The 21,559-nt window shown below is 34.8% G+C and overlaps 1 protein-coding gene across 3 annotated transcripts in view; it reads left to right on the plus strand.

Moving 5' to 3' along the window:
* Window positions 1-21,006, plus strand: part of LOC125673590 (low-density lipoprotein receptor-related protein 4-like) — a 51,416-nt gene extending 30,410 nt beyond the window's left edge. For 2 of the 3 annotated variants that reach the window (XM_048910200.2, XM_048910198.2), the window contains exons 13-19: window positions 322-540; window positions 725-893; window positions 3,031-3,152; window positions 4,741-4,891; window positions 15,114-15,262; window positions 17,193-17,301; window positions 17,475-21,006. In XM_048910200.2, coding sequence (XP_048766157.2) covers window positions 322-540; window positions 725-893; window positions 3,031-3,152; window positions 4,741-4,891; window positions 15,114-15,262; window positions 17,193-17,301; window positions 17,475-17,505 — 950 coding nt within the window. In that variant the 3' untranslated portion in view covers window positions 17,506-21,006. The remainder of the gene's footprint in view (window positions 1-321; window positions 541-724; window positions 894-3,030; window positions 3,153-4,740; window positions 4,892-15,113; window positions 15,263-17,192; window positions 17,302-17,474) is intronic. The other variant, XM_048910201.2, reaches the window with a different exon arrangement.
* Window positions 21,007-21,559: the final 553 nt, after the last annotated feature.

Below are 21,559 nucleotides of genomic sequence, written 5' to 3' on the forward strand. Positions count from 1 at the left end.
TGTGTTTACGTTGTTAAGCAACGCTGCATAATGTACACATCTCCGAATTTTTTCATTGTCTATAGCAATGTCAGTCGCATTTTCTACTTTAACATGTATAATTGTTATAATGAAGACTGCCTCAAGGTCGGAACCGGTCAACTGAATCAAATTCACACTGCATTATCATGATGTGTAGGTGATATGTTTTATTTCTTCAAAATTAGGCACTTAAAAGATTCCCCTGCTGTGCTCATGAATGCACCGTACATGGGGGATATTGGTAAAAGGTAACATCATTAAAACGTTTCATGATTTTAATTCATATTTGTTGTCTTATAGATGATATAACGTCACCTATGAACTACGTAGTGGACACTGTAACAAACAGAGTGTATACTCTTTCGGAGGAATTTGAATTTTCTACATCGTTTTCATCTGCAATCATCATTAGCCATATAGATTTCGACAAACAGAGAGGATATTTAATAATATTCCAAAAACAACCGAGAAGTGGTTCCATTATTTCGATTTCCAACGGAACGGAATTGAGATTCCCTGGTAAGATATGAGTTGTAGTATAGCCTAAAATCTTCATTTAATTCAATACATCACTCGCTCTAATTTCCTTGTTAAACAAAGTAGTTATTATAAAAATCGCGAAGACTTTGAATCAGTTTTACATTCATATATTGCAAATGTACATCCAGGTGTAACTAGGAATATTTCATATCCACCACTTTAGATTACCAGATAGAGCTTGGATGTATCGATACCCTATCGGGAAGAATATATGTTGCTGCAACAAATCTGCTTGGTGAAAGTGTATTCGCTTACGTATACAACAGTACAATGACATTAATAAACCAAACGTTATCTAACGTCACTGATATGATGTGTTGGTCTTCAAAGAGGTATGTCAGAATTTCTCTCTATGGTTTGTGTATCTGTGTGTTTGTCTTTGTGTGTGTGTGTGTGTGTGTGTGTGTGTGTGTGTGTGTGTGTGTGTGTGTGTGTGTGTGTGTGTGAAGAAATCACCGGTCGAGGAAGCATATTGGTTAGAATGTTCGGTTTGTAATGAATTGGAACCCGCCCGAGCCATAGCCGTGTCATCCAAGATCTAAAAGTAAGTAGTGATTGTACCTTCACCAAACGCTTGCCATTTAGAAGTGGGAGTCGTGGGTCGTTTGAGCTAAACCTTAATAATGAGGGTCGCAATCGCCCTGGACATCAAACATAGGTCAAAATTTATAGTACTTCACCTACAGCTGCTGACATCTTAATATGACTGAAAAATTCTCAAAGTGCCGGAAAACAAACAAAAATATCTCTGCAATATGACATATTCAAGTACATATAATAACAAGAATTAAAGACCAAAAAACACACCGTACGGTTTCTCTACGGATCAGTGAATGTGGGCGGAGCTTATCCATGGTCAATGTTATTTACCTGGAATTTACCTGGCCAAGAGATCAGTTGATGTGTATATTTTATGATATACTCGGGAAACTTCTCAGGTTATCACAAATTATGCTTAGTGTCTTGATTTGTGCCAAAAAAAAAATAATAAAAATTTCTACCTACATGCATACCGCATTTCTATTGCCCGTAAACCTTCAAACTTGGTCATATTTATGTATTACAGATAACAGGTTTAGCCCATTTCTAAACCTGTGCTTTTTAAAACTTCTAATTAAACTGTTATATATCGTATATAAATAATTTCCCAAATATAATATTACCCGGCGTTTCCGGGCACTTCCTGGTGTCCTGGGAGTTCGCGGTGTCGTGGGTGTAGTAGGTAAAATATCCATGTTTCGAGAGAATGAATAAATCCAAGTAGATCTGTGTACATGTACAACCAAATGAAGAATGATCAAGATACCCCTCGATATGGGCCGTCTGTAGGGTTTCTGTGGCTGTAGTGTTTGTGTAATGGTGGTATCCCAAACAGAAGCTGACACGAAGTATACTCCCCTCCTCCCTCTCTATTTATGGTTTCTGTGGACGTAGTGTTTGTGTAACGATGGCATCCCAAACAGAAGCTGACACGAAGTATACACCCCCTCCTCTCTTTCTCTCTCTATTTAGGGTTTATGTGGACGTAGTCTTTGTGTAACGATGGTATCCCAAACAGAAGCTGACACATAGCAAGTCCCCTCTATCTTTATTATTGCTAGTTTTACACATTTCTCTCTCTCCTTATAAATATAAAACCGCCTCTCTCTATATATATATCTCTCCCCCCCTCTCTCTCTCCCTCCCTCCCCCCCCTCTCTCCCTCTCTCTCTCTCTCTCTCTCTCTCTCTCTCTCAATATAAAACCGTGATAAATTATGAATAGAAATATCTCAATAACTTATTTATGCTATTTTACTATTGTTTGATTTCTGATTGTGTAATTTATAATCCATGTGGTATCCCAAACAGAAGCATTTTTTTTTTTACAACTGTAACAGTTTTACGCATGGGCAATATAACCATTACATGTTGATGTGCCGCGCCAATAAAGAATTGTTCCTTTTTTATAAATATAAAGTCATAATAAATCATTAATAGAAAATATTCCAATAACTTATGTTTGTTTGCTTTTTTTTATATTATTATTATTTGATTTCTGATTGTTTAATCTATAATACATGTATATAAATGGAGAGAGAAAATACGATGATAAATAGCATTGTGTAGGGGACGTTACCCATTAAAATATTCTAGGTGTGAGTCAATGCTATCAAAACTCAGGTATACCAGGGCTTTCCTTGAGATCTAAAGACTGCCGGTCATCATTAGCCATGATTGTTATCAAAACATCTTTCTCAGGTAGCAGTAGACCATGGTCTCTGCAAATGTCAATCAACGTAAGCTCTATTGTTAAAAGTTTGATTGACCAGCGGCTTATCATTGATCACCACACATGTACAATTTGGGGGCGTTAACTTAAAGTTAGGTCTTTAAGCGGTCTTTTTACTGTTATTAACTTATTAATTTATTCCAAAAGAAATATTGTGATATATGGCTTTTTCTAAATCATGATACCTTTATTTTCCAGATTTGTAATATTAGCAACCACAGATTCTTCTATACAGATATATTTAATGGACACAGGTCATATCACAAAAGTTGATACCAACTTCCGATCAACGAATACACGGTTAGCACATTTTTCTGAAGGTAAGTTGAAATTATTATCAAATTGTCATCCTTTTTAAAATTTTACTCGCAAAGGATATCATATCAATAAAATTTGGAATGGACAAATATCCCCCTTAGCTTTTTGCTCGCATGGTTACCTAATAATTTACTACACTGAAGTTGGGACCGTTATTGTTGACAGAAATTACATTCATGAAATAATCTTTAGATTTATTTCTATTTTAACCATCATTATCCGAGTGAGTTATCACAGATCATTCCACAAATCTGATGAAGTGAATTTGGTGATTAATGGATTTGGAAAACCTACAGAATATAACGGTTTTGCAAAATCCATAGACATTCCTCACGATGAATGAAAGCACCATAGACAACTGCTTCTTCAATAAAAATGAAACACGGGAATATTGATATTTTCCTCTCAACCATCCATCTTTGTCAAACACTACTCTGATTGTACGCATACATACTCTGGATTTTCTATGAAAGAGATACTCGGGTTCTTTATTGAAAATATCTGCATAATCTTTGGTGATCAGGTTGTCTAGCAGTCTTTTAGGAATTCCCATGAACGCAAATTGTGTTCCATTATCAGCTGACCTACCTTTGTATTCTTACGAGGCAGAAATTCTTCAAATCCTTTCACATCAAAGGAAAACTCTCCTGCTGTGACTTCCATATCTAGATGTATCAACCATGTTTTATCTATTAACAATACGTGTTTTCATCCAAATGTCCATTTGATATATCAAAGTGCACTGTATATGAAATATACTACAGAGTCGTCCATATCTGCGTTATATTTAGATATTATATTTGATATTACACGATTGAGAGTGGACAGGAATTTAAGAGGTTGTATGTTAAAAACATATCAGGCACTGTTTAGGCTATAATGACGCGTGACGTTGCAGAGCCCATCATTTCCGCTTGAGGTTTATCTTGTTACTACAGGTATTTACTTGTATACCATACGTGATATTTTTACAAATGGCACGACAGTTATTAAGCTTACCTTAGTAATTAGCAATGACAATATTTGATAATCAGTATACAAGGTATTGTTTGATTGAAAATTAATTAGATTAGTTAATCGATTGAACATCCTAGAAATTCGATATATCAGCCTCTGTCAGACTTTTTTCAATAGAGGCAAAATAATATCTATAATTAAAATCAAAGACATCAGTAGTTACTCTTACACTTCAAGCAGGCATTTGGGAAAACATCAAGAATATGTCATTTTTGTAACTGTTGACATTATGAATATGAGGCCAATGGGCTACAACGCTTACATGCATCCCTGTACATTCATCATAAGCATAACCACTAATTGTGGCCCAACAATAAGCATGGGATGGTGATCATAATTATGAAATTCGAATTAATCTCTCTGACAAGATGTCGAAAATGTTATGATTAATAGCAATGCCACAAATCATGTCCATGACAAACCATGGACAAAGCTGGGTTTTAGAAAAAACCTACTAAAGTATACTACTCATGTAATCGAAACTCTAGAATGTTTTGATGTTGTTCAGCCTCTCGTTGTCTATATTAGTTACTGCTTAAAACAATGCTTGATGTTCTAAACTTTCAACTGTAGGTGACAAGTTTTTTGCACTGGATAAAGGCAGACATCAAGTATCGGAAGTCAGTTTAAGCACCAAGAAGGTCATGTTGATATTTCATACGGAAAATGATGTCATTTTGGATATTGATGTTGACGAAAATATTATTCATTTACTTTGTCAACGGTGAGTTGAATTTAATATATGTATAAACTTCTCGGTTACGTATTAACACTGCGGTGTATTACTATGAAATATTAAGATTTGACATGTCTCAAAAACATCGTGGACCTCTATTTATTCCAGCATTTGGCAACAGTGAGGATTTTATTACTAATGAATATGTGATATCTGTTTAAACATGACAATGGTCCACAATGGATGAAAATTAGATTTGGTTAATGGTACATAGAATTGGCATTTAAGTTGCATTATTTTCATATACCTGCCTGTAGATTGAAACGTAACATCGCGAGGTCAGCAATCTTTTGTGGTAACACAACAATTTTGTCGGCTGTATATTTATTATATTCCACATAATTATACATCTGTTACGAGCACTGTGTGTTAATTTGAGATATTATATACTAATAGAAAAAAGTAATCATGCAATATGTCATTGAAGATGAATTAGGGACCTTTACCAATTAAGTACTAGGAAGCTATAAAAATGTATACTGTATTGATATTTACGATGTCAAATGATACAGGGTGAGTGTGCACGAGCATTTTGAGACTTGAGTAAGTGTTTTATTTATCTATTTATTTTTGTTGTATTTTCATTACATTTTTTGCAATTTTGCGTTTATCATTATCAAATAAAACAGAGGTGTTATCTAGCGTTTCATATCTATGAGAAACAATTCCATTTGATTATTTCTTTAGTAATTGATATACTTAATGTGGCTGATTGTCTTTGCCCCATTGACATATTAGAAGTTGGGATGTCACAAGCAATACCTAAAGAAGAGTTTGGAGTGGATTGGAACACATTGATATCATTGAGGAGGCGCTACCGTCATTTTGGAAACACGCAATACCCAATCATAGCTTCTCAAATATTTCCGCAACCGCAAATAATTCTCGTATGTAGATTAACGCCATCAGAGTAACTATGAAGTCACAGGCATACGTTACGATATGAAACACGTGTTTCGGGGCTAAAACAAATGTAGCTAAATATAACACAAGCTAAGATATTCTACCACTAACACCCCCCCCCCTTATATATATTAGAGTAATGAAGACTTTACATAATGATACCAATGCTGAATCTGCTCTGAAAATGAATCTTAGAAATAGCATAATTATGCAAGGATGCGGCCCAAATGTTTTATTCTCGCGTTTGATTTCACTCCGGGAAAACACAATTCTATTTGGTATATTGTTTTACTTCTTCACGCTATACAGATAGAACAATTCCAAGTGAAAGGGTAAAAAGTCCTGGTAATGCTCGTACAATATTGCGATAATGTAACATCCACCAAGCGATCGACCTTGTAGTAATGAAAGGACATCGTGTGACAAGAATAGCATGGCGAATATGCAATATTATATATTTTCGTAGTGGAGTAGGTTCCACTCCATACAATTGTGACCAGGCTCCCCAGTCTATATTAGGAGATGTGACATTTTATTTGAAATGGAAGTGCAGAAAAAAAAACCCAGACAAAGCATGGCTATTTCTACAAAGTCCAATGGATAGGGTCGGATCTTCTGTCCCTTTTCAGCATCTGCACCTGAGATAAACGCTATCCATGAAATTAAGATGTTTAATTTAAAGAAAGGCAATGAAAAGAAAAATTAGTGATGTAATGAAGCCTCTCAATAAGAAAACAAAGAAAGATACTTATAATCTATTTTCAATTACAACTGTACAAACGGTGATATCCTAAAATTCTTTGTTATGATCCTCATTGGAATTGAAAAATCGGAACAATTTTTTGGGGAATCATCCAAACACGCAAACTTCGTGCACACTTATTTGTGATATTCCCGTTTCCCAAATTTTGATTCATCAATTTCAACAATTTTTCCTAGCCCTCCGATTTTTGTTGTTGAAATATCCAAATCATGAATTACGAATTATTGAGCACATTTATAAACCCAAAAATGTGATGAAAATGATTTTTCCAAAATTAGATTGTGATTTTCAAATTACGATGATTTTCGAATGGATACTTTCCTATTGCGTTCCTTGTTGCAGCATCTCCAAAGGTGACTATCGCTATTGTAAGAAGAGTCCTGCAATCCAAATGCTCCAAAACCAAAATATTTACAAATACAGTTACGAAGAACCAGAATAAGACCTACTTGTATTACTCAATGAATCATGCTATTCACATAATCGCATACGTTCACAGAGTATCATCAGCATAGTTGTTTACATTTAACACATGTTGAATGAAAGGGATCTCGGTTTTTGCGGTCTCATCCGAAGGACCTCCCCCATTTACTCGCCTCTTATGACAAGCAAGGGGTGCTGAAGATCTTTTCTAACCCAGATCCCCAAAGGATAAAACAAAAACTGAAAAATGCTTATGCTCAAGAAGATGTACTATGATTTAGTGCAATTTTATGGGGACCGGCAGAGTAAATTCGTGCGTTTTGTCAATGTGGCAAACAGGACTGCAAATACACTTGTGGCCATAATAAAAATACATAATGCCAGGTACCACTATCATATCGAATTTACTTTGCCTGTCTCCATAAAATGTGTTGAAACATAGTGCGCCGAGGGCGTCTTCTTTACAGTTGTAGCTTACCAGCTGACAATATTTTCGATGAAGATGAATATGATTATACCTTTATCAAATGCTATTAAATAATATGACCTTAGACTCCAAAACAAATACGATGAATAAATAACTGTGGTTGTGGACGTTAGAAATGAAATATTAAAATCAATCAAGGTGCTTCTTTAATTCAATATTAAGGGGACAGCTATGAAATATCTTTATCTTCAATTCCCTGATTTCCCACGGGCAGAGCCGTTTTGTCGTAAATTTCATCTCTCCTCTTTAGCCCATAACTGTCGTAAAATCACTTCTTTGAAATAGATTTAATTTGCTCTTCTTATTACATAACTTGATGTTTGTTTACATCGTTTGACAGTCTCGTTTAAAGTCAACATCTCGCAAATTATATGATCGTTATAACGATCTAGTTTGCCAATACAACCGATCATTGGGTCAAATGCTGTCTGGCGTGTTTCATACCGATTGTTAGGCCGTTCTTGGCACACTAATTTTGTCTACGGAGAACTCCGTTTACCTTATCAAGACAGGGGCTCACGGTGGGTTTGACCGGTCGACAGGAGATGCTTACTCCTCCTAGCACCTGATCCCACCTTTAATATATATCCAGAGGTCCGTGTTTGCCCAACTCTCTATTTTGTATTGCTTGTGGGGGTTGTTAGATTGATCACTGTTCGTTATTGTCACCTTTCATTTATTGTTTCCTGATTGTATCAGTCCCGTGACCCGATACCAATTTCTACATTTCAAAGTCCATGCAATAAGTCGTTTCGGTGCAAGTAGAATATGCCAAAGTAATTAGTGAGGTAAAGCATAGACATGTTTACTTGAAAAATCTTTAGGAATGTCATAAAAATTCCTAGCAATCGTTAATATTTGACCAAAATGTTGAACCTTGTCAACTTTGATGATGCTACATGCAAGGTGAAGATAACGAACAGTGATCAATCTCATAACTCCTACAAGCAATACAAATTAGATAGTTGGGCAACATGTATTCACAAGCAGTGGTCGATTATAACAGCACCAAAATAAATCCTACCTTCCAAAGTAAATTTCTTACCTGCAATTTAAATGTCTATTTCCATTAGGGGTGGTTTTAAGGCCACATCATTATATTGAAATTATCGTAGCACATAGTATGTATGAATAAAAAAAAACTTCAACTATCGATCTTAATAATAATAATGTTATAGAGGTAAGATGTTATGTCATACTGTCATTTAATTCTATTTATTTTCATTTAATTTTTTTTATTGTTCCATTTCTCACCGCTACCCCTGTAAAGCGCTCTAAAGTAATATGTTTTATATAAGGTGCTATATAAATCTTGTTTATTATTATTATACTATATGTATAAAAATATGCAGACTGATATAATATCTTAGAAAATCAATAAACGATAATTTGAGAAACATTTGGCAAGCAGGTTTACCTATACACCATTTAACACTTGATAGCAGTACATTACAATAATTCTCTCCAAGATACAACTATCAAGACCTGTACATAGTGATTATTATTGTTATTCATAAATAGAGAAGGGCACAAAGTTTATTTTTGTAGTTGCAAACTTCATCTTAAAGAGTTTCACACCTGACTTTTATAATATTGTTGATTTCTTGGAAGTACATTTCAAGTTCTATATGGAAAGGGGTTTATAAAATCAAAAAAAAAATTTGGGGTCATAGTGCTCATTATTGAGCTACAGTGTGTTCAACTTCACCTTTTTGCACTTAAAACTTATCCTCTAATCGCAAAATCTAGTTGTGTATGATGATGGCAACACTACACAAGCAATACAATTTTTTTCATTACGTCAAATTAATACATGCTCCTCTTCTTTAGCAATATATAAGATTATGCTAGTAGATAGAAAATTAATACTGATGTATTTGCGCTTGCAATACAGAAAAATATCATCATATAGAATTTGAGAGCTCCAAAGAATATAGTATTAATATTGTCAGTTTTTCAAATTGTACATTCCCGTGGGGATCCGGATTAGAATACAGTACACGACACGAGTTTTATGCGTGTTCCACGCAACGCGGTGGAACAAATTTGCCCCAAACACGGTGGACCTTTAAAATTGTCGGCACCTTTGAAGTCCTATTTTTCCGCGCGAGCTAGACATTGAAGTCCACGGAGGATCTCCGTGGATGCCACCGCGCATCTCCGTGGATGTCACCTGTACCTCCGTCGATGCCACCGTGTACCTCCGTGTGATAAAACAAAGAAATAATTTCCAAAATGATTCACCCAAAAAACCTTTTCGCTTGGCCAGCATACATGCCCTCACTCTATTACTTATTTAGAAATTAGCTATAAATCATTCATTTCTTGTAATTGTTGTTTAATGATACGTTGGTGTTTTCGGTTCATATCCGTATGTAGACTTCCCTGCAGACGTTCACACCTTTTTATGAAACGCCCAAATTCTCGACATCCTGTATATAAACACCTGTGTTATTCCTACCACTCGTCGGTACATTGTTTCACGGCACGTGCAGCTCAATTTCATCAAATAAAAGAAGGGTCTTGAACAACGACAATCACATGCCAGTAATTTCAATTTGATAAACAGCAGTTCAAAGAAATGTGTACCATAAGCAATAGTTTATTTTTACGTAAAGTTTTCATTGTAATTAGGAATATGTGATTAAGGTCAGCTATATACATGTACATGTTTACATTGGATATGAATGTGAGCAAAGAATCAATTTTTTATCACTTAAACAAATAAATATTAAAACTATCTTTACTTTTAAACAAACCTTTAGAAAATTCCGTACTTTCATTAAGAAAATTTCATTAGAATGCCCATACTTCACATTAATCATAACACGGTTTTTAAGGGTTTTTTCTAACTTGATAAATACTTTATTACACGCATGTATCATTTACTAAATGTATATATAACAGCTTTTTGTCTTTATATTTTTGTATACCATTGCATAATGGTGATGAGATCCAATAAATTGAATTGAGTACATGTAGTCTTGAAATATCACAAAGTAAAGAGTTGACAACGATTGAAATAAAAATGCAGACGTTTTCTCGTTTATTCAGTACCTCATTAACTTGCGCGTCTTCTGAATGAAAGTTGTAAAACAAACGTACTAGGTTTTGGTCAGTTATAACATAATACGGGGGTAAAATTCATCTAATCTCCGCTAGCAATGGGTTTTGAGTCAACTGTGCCTTCGTGCACGAATAATCTCGGCTAACGAAGATGAAAAAAAAAAAAGCCTAGATAGTCCGCTTGCATTAGCATGTATTATGAAGGTGCAATCGAAGAATTATCCAGTAAATCCAATGATGTTGTAGTATATATAGCATGCATTTATTTTATTTTTGACTGAGAGGGAGATAGACAGCTAAGCACGTAACATCGTTTAAAAAAAAGGGGGGGGGGACTCATTCATTAGTCCTAACCCGGACCAGCCGAAAAATTTAACATGTAAAGAAAACAAAATGGGAAATAAAAAAAATATCAGAATGAAAGGGGATGGATAATTAATCAGAAAGAAATTGTACTTTCAAGATTTATTCTAAACGTATTAAACTTCCCGTATCTGCATACATTCATGAATATTATAATCAATGATTACCAATGCTCTCTCTCTTGCTTTCATTATCTAATGCATCTAAAGATTAAATTAAAGATTATAATAATCGATAGCGTATATGAATAAAAGCAAATAATCGTTAAGTCATTTCTGTTTTTATTTATATTAGTTTTTTTTTTTTTTCATGAACTAGTTGCATTTGACACCGAGGATTTACATCCTTAAATATTGATTACAAGCACGTAAAATCGGAGAGGGTGTACTTTGAAAACTTGAAAGGTTTTCGCAATCGGAAAATTTAAGCACCATTTTTGTTGTTATTTTATTGCTTGTGAAGAAATTTATACAACTTAACCGGCAACATACCCGTTCTGATACATTGAAAAATATAAGTAATGTTAGCACGGGGCTCTATAAAGTTCAATCTGCAGTTTGGTCATACTTCGTCATTCAACAACTTATTCAAAATAAAAAAAAATGTTTGTCGGATTAGCGGTACTATGATGTATGACTATAACAATGACCTGTGTATAACTTGTACATTCCATGCAAATTCGAAGGGGTTTTCGCCTCAGTAGAACAATGGGGGTCAGCTAATCCGTGTATTTGAAATCAACAGAAGTGCTTAGCTTCTTGCGGAAAGTGTGAAATATATTGGGTCGGCGCAAGATACCCGTGATCTTAGACTAGATCTGATATCGCGCCGACCCAATATATTTCACACTTTTCATGAGAAGTCAAAACCCAAACTAGCTAACCGTAATTTAGTTATACTGTGAGAAAGACCCTAGGAATTTGCATGGTATATACTTATTATACAAAAAGCATTACATTATCCAGACACTCCCGATGAACTTTTTTTTTTTATGAAAACCTCTATCAAAGTACATCGAACATAAGTCTCGGTCAAATGTAATTAACTCGGGATTTTAAAAATAAATCATTCGATGGTTTGTATTTTTGCTTCTATTAATTACGTAATAAATTAATTCCAATTTGTTAATCATCGACAATGCTCTAATTTCTATATTGGATCAAGTTATATTTGTCAAGATGCATATCAACACAATATGATGGAGGTAATTATGTTAAACAGAGCATTTGTCACAGAGAGAGAGAGAGAGAGAGAGAGAGAGACAGAGAGAGAACACATCGGTAATTATTAAATATCCCTGTCACATGTTGTACATGTATGTTTTTCATTTACTGAATATACTAATTCGCATTCAAAACAGGAATTGCCTGCAAGTACGCATTATTTAAACATAGAATTTAAGAATATTTTAATGAAGAAAGAAGACTAAAAGAAAAAAAGTCAAAACCAGGTTTTCTTAAAAACATAATATATAGTGTTTGGTATCGTTGGAATCGGCTCAATATGCTGAAAAACAATATAAGTATCAGGGGGGGGGGGGGGGAATATTGACATTTTTTTCTTTTCTTAAAATTCCACCCTTATCTTGATTATTTGGCCTGCGGCACATTTTCACATCCGCAAGGCGCCCGTGGCCAGAACAAAGCTCTTAGCAGCTGTGTGTATTCGCAAATAACACACACCGTGGAACACAGAGGACACGGTGTATCTCCGTGGATTTTCCACCGTGGTCTTTCCACGGTGGGGTGTATAAAACTCGTGTCGTGTACTGTAGATCCTCAGTAACCCTTGCTTGTCGTAGAAGGCGACTAAATGTGGCGGTCCTTCAGATGAGACCACGAAAAACTGAAGGCCCGTGTCACAGCAGGTGTGGAACGATAAAGATCCCTCCCTGTTCAAAGGCCGTCAGCGCCGAGGGTAGGCCAAAATTTTGCATCCCTTCACGGGAAATGGTGACGTCTCCATATGAGCGAAAGCTTCCTGGAAGGGACGTTAAACAATATTTAATCAGTCAATCAATCAAATTGTAGAAAATCTGCTAAGTCCTGTCTCAAATTTTAAGGTACACTTTTTGTAGATGTTTTTGAGAATAGGTGTTTTGGGGGGAAATAATAACGAAAGCAAATCTGAAGATAAAGAACAGTTATCAATTTCATAAATTCCATAAAATATGCAAACTAGGATAGCCAAGCATCCGGTCACACCGGTGTGAGTCCAATAACATAAATCCCATGAAAAATACGAAATAAAAGACACCACAGAGTTGTCCTCTTCTGCTTCGTACTTATATACATATTTTATTGAAAGTAGATATTAACGGCAAACTAACAACTCAACTTTATGACAAACGGGATGATTTCAACTTCTCCATCGTCAACTTCCCATATTCAAGTAACAATATTCCATTATCACCTGCACACTTTCAACAGATTCGATACGCAAGAGCTTGTTCTGCGTATTGTCAGTTTTTAAATCGAAGCAGGCTGCTGTCAAACAAGTTGATGGTGCAGGGGTTTCAACAGCATCGTTTAAAATCAGCATTCTCACATTCTATAGTCGTTATAACGATCTAGTTTGCCAATACAACCTAGCATTTGATCAAATGTTGTCTGACGTGTTTCATACCAATTGTTAGGCCTTTCTTGGCAGACTGACTTTGACTACAGATAACCCCATTTATGTTATCAAGATATAGGGATCACGGCGGGTGTGGCCGGTGGACAGGGGATGCTTACTCATCCTAGGCTCCTGATTCCACCTCTGGTATATCCAGGGGTCCGTGTTTGCCAAACTCTCTATTTTGTATTGCTTATAGGAGTTATGAGATTGATCTCTGTTCGCTATATTCGCCTTTCACTGAATAGAAAATAGATAGTTGGGCAAACACGGACCCCTGGACACATGAGAGGTGGCAGCAGGTGCCTAAGATGAGTAACCATCCCCTGTTAACCAGTCACATTGGCCGTGAGCCATCTATCTTCATCAAGTAAACGGAGTAATCCGTAGTCAAATAAGCATGTAAAGAACAGCCTCCCAATTGGTATGAAATACGTCAGTCAGCATATGACCAAACGACATGTCGCACTATGTATTTGCAAATAAGATCATTATAATAATGACCATAAATTTTACGAAATGCTTATTTCAAACGAGACTGTAGAAACCCCTGTAACATTAACTCATTTGTCAGTAGCTTGTCTCGATTTAAGGAATGAATGTTAGACAATTGAATTAATTGCATGTTTCTTATACTTGTATCATACATTACAAGATTAATATACACATTTAGGGGTATAGATTTGTACGATAAATTGGATAACATAGAAATGGTATATCCTTGCATAATTAAAGCTTTTTGATTAAACAATCCTTTCGCCCGAAAATGTAGTAAGGTCCAAATCATTTTGAAATTTCAATTGACATGTATATTTTCAACTGGATAGGTAATGAATACCTGTAATGTGTTTGGATCAATGAAATAGGCATCGAACCCTTGCGTAGACAGTTATGATATATCACGAGGTTGTGCTCAAAACCGGAGTAGGTAACTCTCTTAATTAGTTCAAACTAAAAAAGTCAATGTGATCGGTTGCTATATGTAGATGCAGAAAGTCAAAGATTTGTATTTTCTATTGCACAAAACTATTTTTTTCAATTAGATCCACCATTTCATCATTTGTATTTTTACCTCAAAACCAAGATCCTGTTGTCACATATTTTGTATTACTTATAGGAGTTATAAAATTTATCAATGTTCCTTATCTTCACCTTTCATATATCATCTTTTCCCCGTGCATGATATATATTTGGTTTGCGTTATACATCAGGCTTATACATTTCCAATAAATGTGTCGCTCTCCCTTGTGCAGAAAATCATAAGACTAAGATCAAATTAAGTTATCCACAAAAGTTTATAATCTCAAGTAAACGATCAATCAAAAGGGACGGTATAGGATTATGAGAGTTGCATTACTACATCGAAAATGTATTTGATTGATGTGAAGACTCAAATCTTCTTTGTTCTAATCATTAGAGCTCGCTATACGAGGAGCCCTTCGGGCCTCTCTCTTTACTTTTATTTCCACAAGCAAGCCTTGCATTTATACAAGTATTTCTTTATTTCGTTTCTAGCACTTCCCTTGCATTGACAGTTTCAGCTATTGATGTGCATACAATAATATTTAACTGCATTCGATACATTACAGTTATATATTACAAGTGAACAAAAGTTCTGGCAATGTTCAGAGGACGATACCTATTTCACCTATGATTGGAAAGCCAGCATACATTCTCATCCACAATTACAAAGAAGCAAAAGACCCAGAGGAGATACAAGTGAATGGAAACGAAAAAGGTGAACATATCTTCTACTTTTAATTTTTAAAGTAAATTGTCGTGCACATTAATATCAGCAATGTCATTAAATAATAACAATAAAGGAAATAAATTCTAAGCACTTTTTGAAATTTGAAAGAACGAATATCTTACAATGATTGAAGACGAAAAGTGAAAATAACAATCAGTGATCAATCTCATAACTCCTGTAAAGAATACAAAACAGAAAGAAGGGCAAAGACAGACGCCTGTAAATATCGGAGGTAGGACCAGATGTTTAAGAGACCTATGAGTAAGCATGTCTATTTGACCGGCCCCAATGCCATGAACCCTATGTCTTAATCAGGTAAACGATATAATCAGTATACCGAGAATGGCAAAAAAAAAAGTCACTCCAAATGACATCGCCGAAATCCCAGCAAAATGAACTTCTCTGTCAAGATCCCGCTTCCGTTTAAAAACGACTATACGCAGAACACGCTTCCGCGACTGAATAATATGTCGAGAGACACAAATATCATGCATAGGTGACATTGGAACATATCTACATACATGTAAGCATGGGAATTTGACAATGGAAAAGTCAAAATCACCCAGTCTGCGACAAAGTCGAGCTGTCATTCTGTTGTCAAAGTCCACGATCAGGAAAGCAGTCAAACATGAAGCAGACTTAAAGTGTCCTCCACCCCGAGTCCAATGAAACACATTCGATCGACACATAAATGAAGCAAATGCATGTTATGTGAATAGATAAAATGTTATTGATGTATCTAATTGTCAAGTTGAAAGCCATGACAAGAGATTTTTTTCTCATAGGACTTCTAATTAATTCAGACCCATGATAATACAAAAACAGGGTAGCCAAACACTTTGTGTCCACAGGGACTTCAACATAACGCCGGAAGACCCGTATCCAAATGACTACAGTCATTGAAGAACTACAGCCGTCCTTCAATTTCAACATTAGAGCACCTGTGTACAAAATAAGAATGGCATTCTACAAAGTAGTTTGTGGATGATTGATCATAAAATATGAGTATTTCCCACTTCCATTTGATTCAATAAGCCGTTCTATGCGTTCAAAGCCTAGTATTTAATGTACATATATCATGCGGAATGGTGGTGTAAAGTATTGGAAATTCGTACACTTTGGTTTTGTTTATTTTGGAAAAGTATGTACATGGTGTTTATGTCTCTCGACAGTTTCAATACGCGGAATCATGTTCTGCGCATAATCATTTATACTATTTGGCAGGCTCCTGATAAGTAGTTCATGATATAGGGGTTTCGACTATCTCGTTTGACATAAGCATTTTTCAAATAATATGGTCGTTATAATTACAATTTTGCAGTTGTGATATTCCATTATGCCCAGTGTTATTGATGTGCTTCTTCAAAATGCTAGGCCTTTCTTCTCACACTAATTTTAATTACTATTACTCCATTAACTTGATGAAGTTAGAGGCCGCATACTGGGTATGGTCGACTAATAGGAGATCCTTACTCCTCCCATAAATGGTCCCTACCTCAGGTATGTCCAGGTCTCTGTGTTTCTCCTGCTCTCTAATTTTGTATTGCTTATAGGGTTTGTCAGATCCATTACTGCTCGTTGTCTTCACAATTGATTTTTGAGGTAATAAATTGGAAGATGTACAGTGTATAATGTATCAATATAACAACCCGGAATAAATTCCCTTAACATTTCGATGATTACAATTATGAATTCATCTCCTTATACTTAACGTAGGTATGTATTTATTAAGAAGATATATAAGGCAATGAATATTTTTGGTGGTGTCAAAACTCTGTACATTTGAAAAGTCTTTATAGATTTTACACTAAGTTTAAGCCAAACAGGGAATTTTCTATGGGTCCCATTAGGTTGCCACTTAAAGCAAAGCATGTGTTTCACTGAAATTTGTGTATCTTCTGTTTTGAAATATTTGAAGAAGACGATTTGCCACAAAGTACCATCATCATTGTGTTTTCGACAATAGGAGCAATAGTAGTAGTCGTTTTAGCGGTGGTAGGGATCATCGTTATTTGCCGTAAAACGAGGTAACATTTTATCAATGAATATAAGTGCATGAATGAAAAAACATGAAGTATGAAAAGAATGAACCTGTTATCAATGAATAGAATTTTTTGGAATATTGAAATAAGTATGTACAATGTATTTGTACACAATTTTTACAAATGTAGAGTGTTATACATCTTTCATATTTTGACAGTTGTAAAGATTTCTGGCAAAGAGAAGACTGATGATTCCTTTCAAGAGAAGAGAAATTTCAAGAAGTTCAAAATCCTTTACCTTTTTATCTCTCTTGATGAACTAGTCTCGATACATAGATTTTTATTACGCACGGTTCGGATTGGTAGAAATGTACAGGCTGTGTGACATACATGTATGCAGATCAACTATTTGAATTGGGTTATATATTCAGTGAGTGAAGATTCTGATTAGCATGCGGTTATTAATATAAGTTTTCTTGTTTGTCGCTTTCATATTTTCAGTTGTATTTTAAAGTAATTCCACCCTCCTGTGATGTCATCAGATTTTACAAAATCAATGATTTATTTAGATTTATGCATGATAGGAACATAAATTATGTTGGAGTCTTTTCTTATAGTCATTGTAAAAAAAATTGTTAAAGATAAAATATTTCAAAACTCTAAGTTATAGATGAATAATCAATGATACATTTCAAAATATTGAATCCAAGGGCGATAACTCTGTTTCTATTGATTTTTATGAATTCTATTATGCGATAGATTTCCGATATTTTTTACAGACATTTTGTATATTTTTGTGAAGATACATTTTCATTATATTGTTATGAATGCTACTATATCGTTATAACCAGTTTGAATGGAATTTTGATAACGATGTTTATGGAAAATCGCAATTTTCAGATGGTGATATGTGATTCTGTTTATGTACGTCTCACATCTTAAAAAGTGTGATGACCTATGTATTTTATATGATAATGTTTTAGTTTTAACCCTAGTGAATTGAAATAAATACACATTTTAAACTTGTATCAGATAAAACTGCGAGTATGGAGCTACCTTAAAGAACCTGTTACGTTTGTATAAAAATTAAAAGATCAATCACGCAGAGAAAGAAAGATGCCAGCAGCTAAATCTAATTTTTGTTGGGGTCGCTTCTTAAACCCACCAAACACGTTATCGTAGTGGTCAGTGTGCTCCTTTACAAGTGAGAGATTAGGGTTAGGTCTTTCCAGTACTGCGTTAAAGCTGAGACGTTTAACATGCATATAGAAGTACGTGTATTGCCAAGTTCCCGGTTTTAGAAGTGAAATTAACCAGATGTTTTCTGATCCGACCTTCAAAATGGCGGCCCCTTATCACGGTATTTTTTAACATTAAAAACTCTCGCTGTAGACACGTACTTGAGAGTCGTGCATAGATCAACATTTGTGATAGTTCACCTACAGTTAGTTATGTATCTATATGGATGAAACGTTCTCAAACTAAACGTACATGTACAACGACATACGAATAAACATAAAAAGACATCCTACCACAGAACCGAAATTTCATCGAGATATTCAAGTGATAATTTGTAAGTAAACTACGTAAAATGATACATTTTTTTAAAAGTTATCATTGTTGTATGCACTATTTGTTTCTATAGAAATTTCACAGAGAATTTCAAACCTTTCGAGACATTTACAAAAAGCTTCAGTCATTAGTATTCTAATAAGTGTGAACAATGAGGTTTTTTTTTTTTTTATAAATCTGATCCCACAGACGAGATATGAAGAACCCCGGGTTCTCATCGATCAATATCAAATATCTATTACATGCAGTTCGTCAATACAACCTCGAATTGGGTCAAATGCTGTCTGACGTGTTTCATACCGATTGTTAAGCCGTTCTTGGCACACTGATTTTGAATGCGGATAACTCCGTTTACCTGATCAGGATATGGGGCTCACGGCGGGTGTGACCGGTCAACAGGGGATGCTTACTCCTCCTAGGCACCTAATCCCACCTCTGGTGTGTCCAGGGGTCCGTGTTTGCCCAACTATCTATTTTGTATTGCTTGTAGGAGTTATGAGATTGATCACTGTTTGTTATCTTCACCTTGCATGCAACCTAGGGGATTTGTTTTATCAGGAACAGGAGGAGTGCTGGTGGGTTTTTTTTCTGATGGTCTCCAATCATGTGCCCAAAATTGACTTTATGGTTTTTATCAATAAACGGAATAATATCCTTATCCTTATTTACTGTAAGAGCAAATGGAAAGAATGTGCAGTTTTGATAGCAATAGACACGTGTAAGAGATGCACGTTGCTCATCAGTAAAATAGACGTGTTATATTTATCGATCTGAATGTTGGTCACTCCAAACTTACCATGTAGTACGTGTACGTAATCACATGTATTCAACATATATTTTTACGAGATTTATATGGACACGTATATTTATACATGTATATGTTTGGAAATGGTGCATTTTATCTGATATTATTACTCATTATGTTCGTTACTGTCTAGAGAGATATATTGTGTTGATTTCTTGTGTCCAAATCAATGCATTGTACAGAAAATGAAGTCTAGATCTAATGTCAATGTTTAATCACGTTTTGAAGGAAAAGAAGTTCATAACCCACAACTCAAATAAATACGTGGGAAACTTATCTCAGTGAAACTATTTCAGAACCAGTTCAGAAAAATGTTGGGAATTTTATTTTAAGAATGCATCATTATGCAGAAAAGAAGCAAAACAAGTTTATTCCTTCCACAAATTCTTTCCTTCATAAACTTATACTTATAGGCAATTACTTACGTTCATTTTGTAATAGTGAGAGACAGTCATATATATTTTTTTATGAATGTTTTCATGTTTTTGTCTTCTGGAAATGGTACAATACGATTGAAAAATATTTTAAGATCACAAAAATAATGGTGAGAGAAGTTGTTTGGAAAATGTTTTTCTTTTGTAAGCGAAAAAAGCATATTTATTTCTCTAGAACACATGACCCAAAACTTAAAAAAAATTGTCGGATGAAATACTTGGTTTATGGGCCTTGAATGATAATGTAATTGACAAGTTGTTGATAATCATACTACATTGCATTTTTTTGGGGGGGGAAATGTATATATATATATATATATATATATATATATATATGGGCACGATACCTGATCCCGCCTCTGGTATATTCAAGGGTCTGTTTTTGCCCATTCTTCTATTTTGTATTGCTTATAGGAGTTATGAGATTTATCGCTGTTCGTTATCTTCACCTTTCATATATATAATTCATAGTTGGTTTGTGGTATGAACATATTTTATTGTATGATAAATACAAATGGATTCGATACATGTTCTTTCAACTGATTGATCCTCTCAAATATGCTTAAATGAAAGACGAAGATAACGAACAGTGATCAATCTCATAACTCCTATAAGCAATACAAAATAGATAGTTGGGCAAACACGGACCCCTGGACACACTAGGGGTGGGATAAGGTGCCTAGGAGGAGTAAGCATCCCCTGTCGACCGATGTATTTATGCATTTATCAGATAAAAGACTGCCATTCAAACATTTTAAAATTCAATTATATTTGAAATGATATATACTATGAAAACCTCAAAGTAAATCATTTTGTTATTGTGGATGCAGAAGGTGCACTGAATAAGTGCAGGTGTGAATGAGTGAATGTAGATTGCGCTTGTACAGTGTATATATAAATGTGTATGAAATACTTCAATAAAACATTTTAAAACTTAAATATATGGTGTTGATCAATTTCATACAGATTATGATATAATAGGACACATTGGGTATTACTAAACTTTTCAATTTTTAGCACAATTAATTTGCATGGATAAAATAACTTTAAATGTGTTTGAAATGAATTATTTTGCGTATTTTTCGAGTTTAAAGGCACCGAAATTCAAATATTGTGGTATACTTATTTCCTTTCGATATTTTACTCGTTATTATAAAAGTGTGACGTCATATGCAAACATGAGCGGGACGGTTTTGAAACAGCTATTAGGCAACAAATAAATTAATCAGCAAAAGACCGATTATCTCGTTAACGGTTAGTAAATAACATTGTATCACAGTGTTTGTGCCACTTGTGGGTGTACTGGCTGTCCGAAGAAGTGTAGACGGAGTAAGTCTAACTTTCAATTTTTCGAAGGAAGGTGCGAGGAAATTTTGTTGGCTTAAGGATTTTGCCATGAAAAAAAATTAGTTGCTTTTGTCCATGCACTTTTCCAAAAACCGGTTGGACAGAGACCCAGACTGGTTAAACTGCGAGAAAATGATTATATAGA

The sequence above is a fragment of the Ostrea edulis genome, chromosome 3 (genome assembly GCF_947568905.1).
Source record: "Ostrea edulis chromosome 3, xbOstEdul1.1, whole genome shotgun sequence".
In the NCBI taxonomy this organism is placed as follows: domain Eukaryota; kingdom Metazoa; phylum Mollusca; class Bivalvia; order Ostreida; family Ostreidae; genus Ostrea; species Ostrea edulis.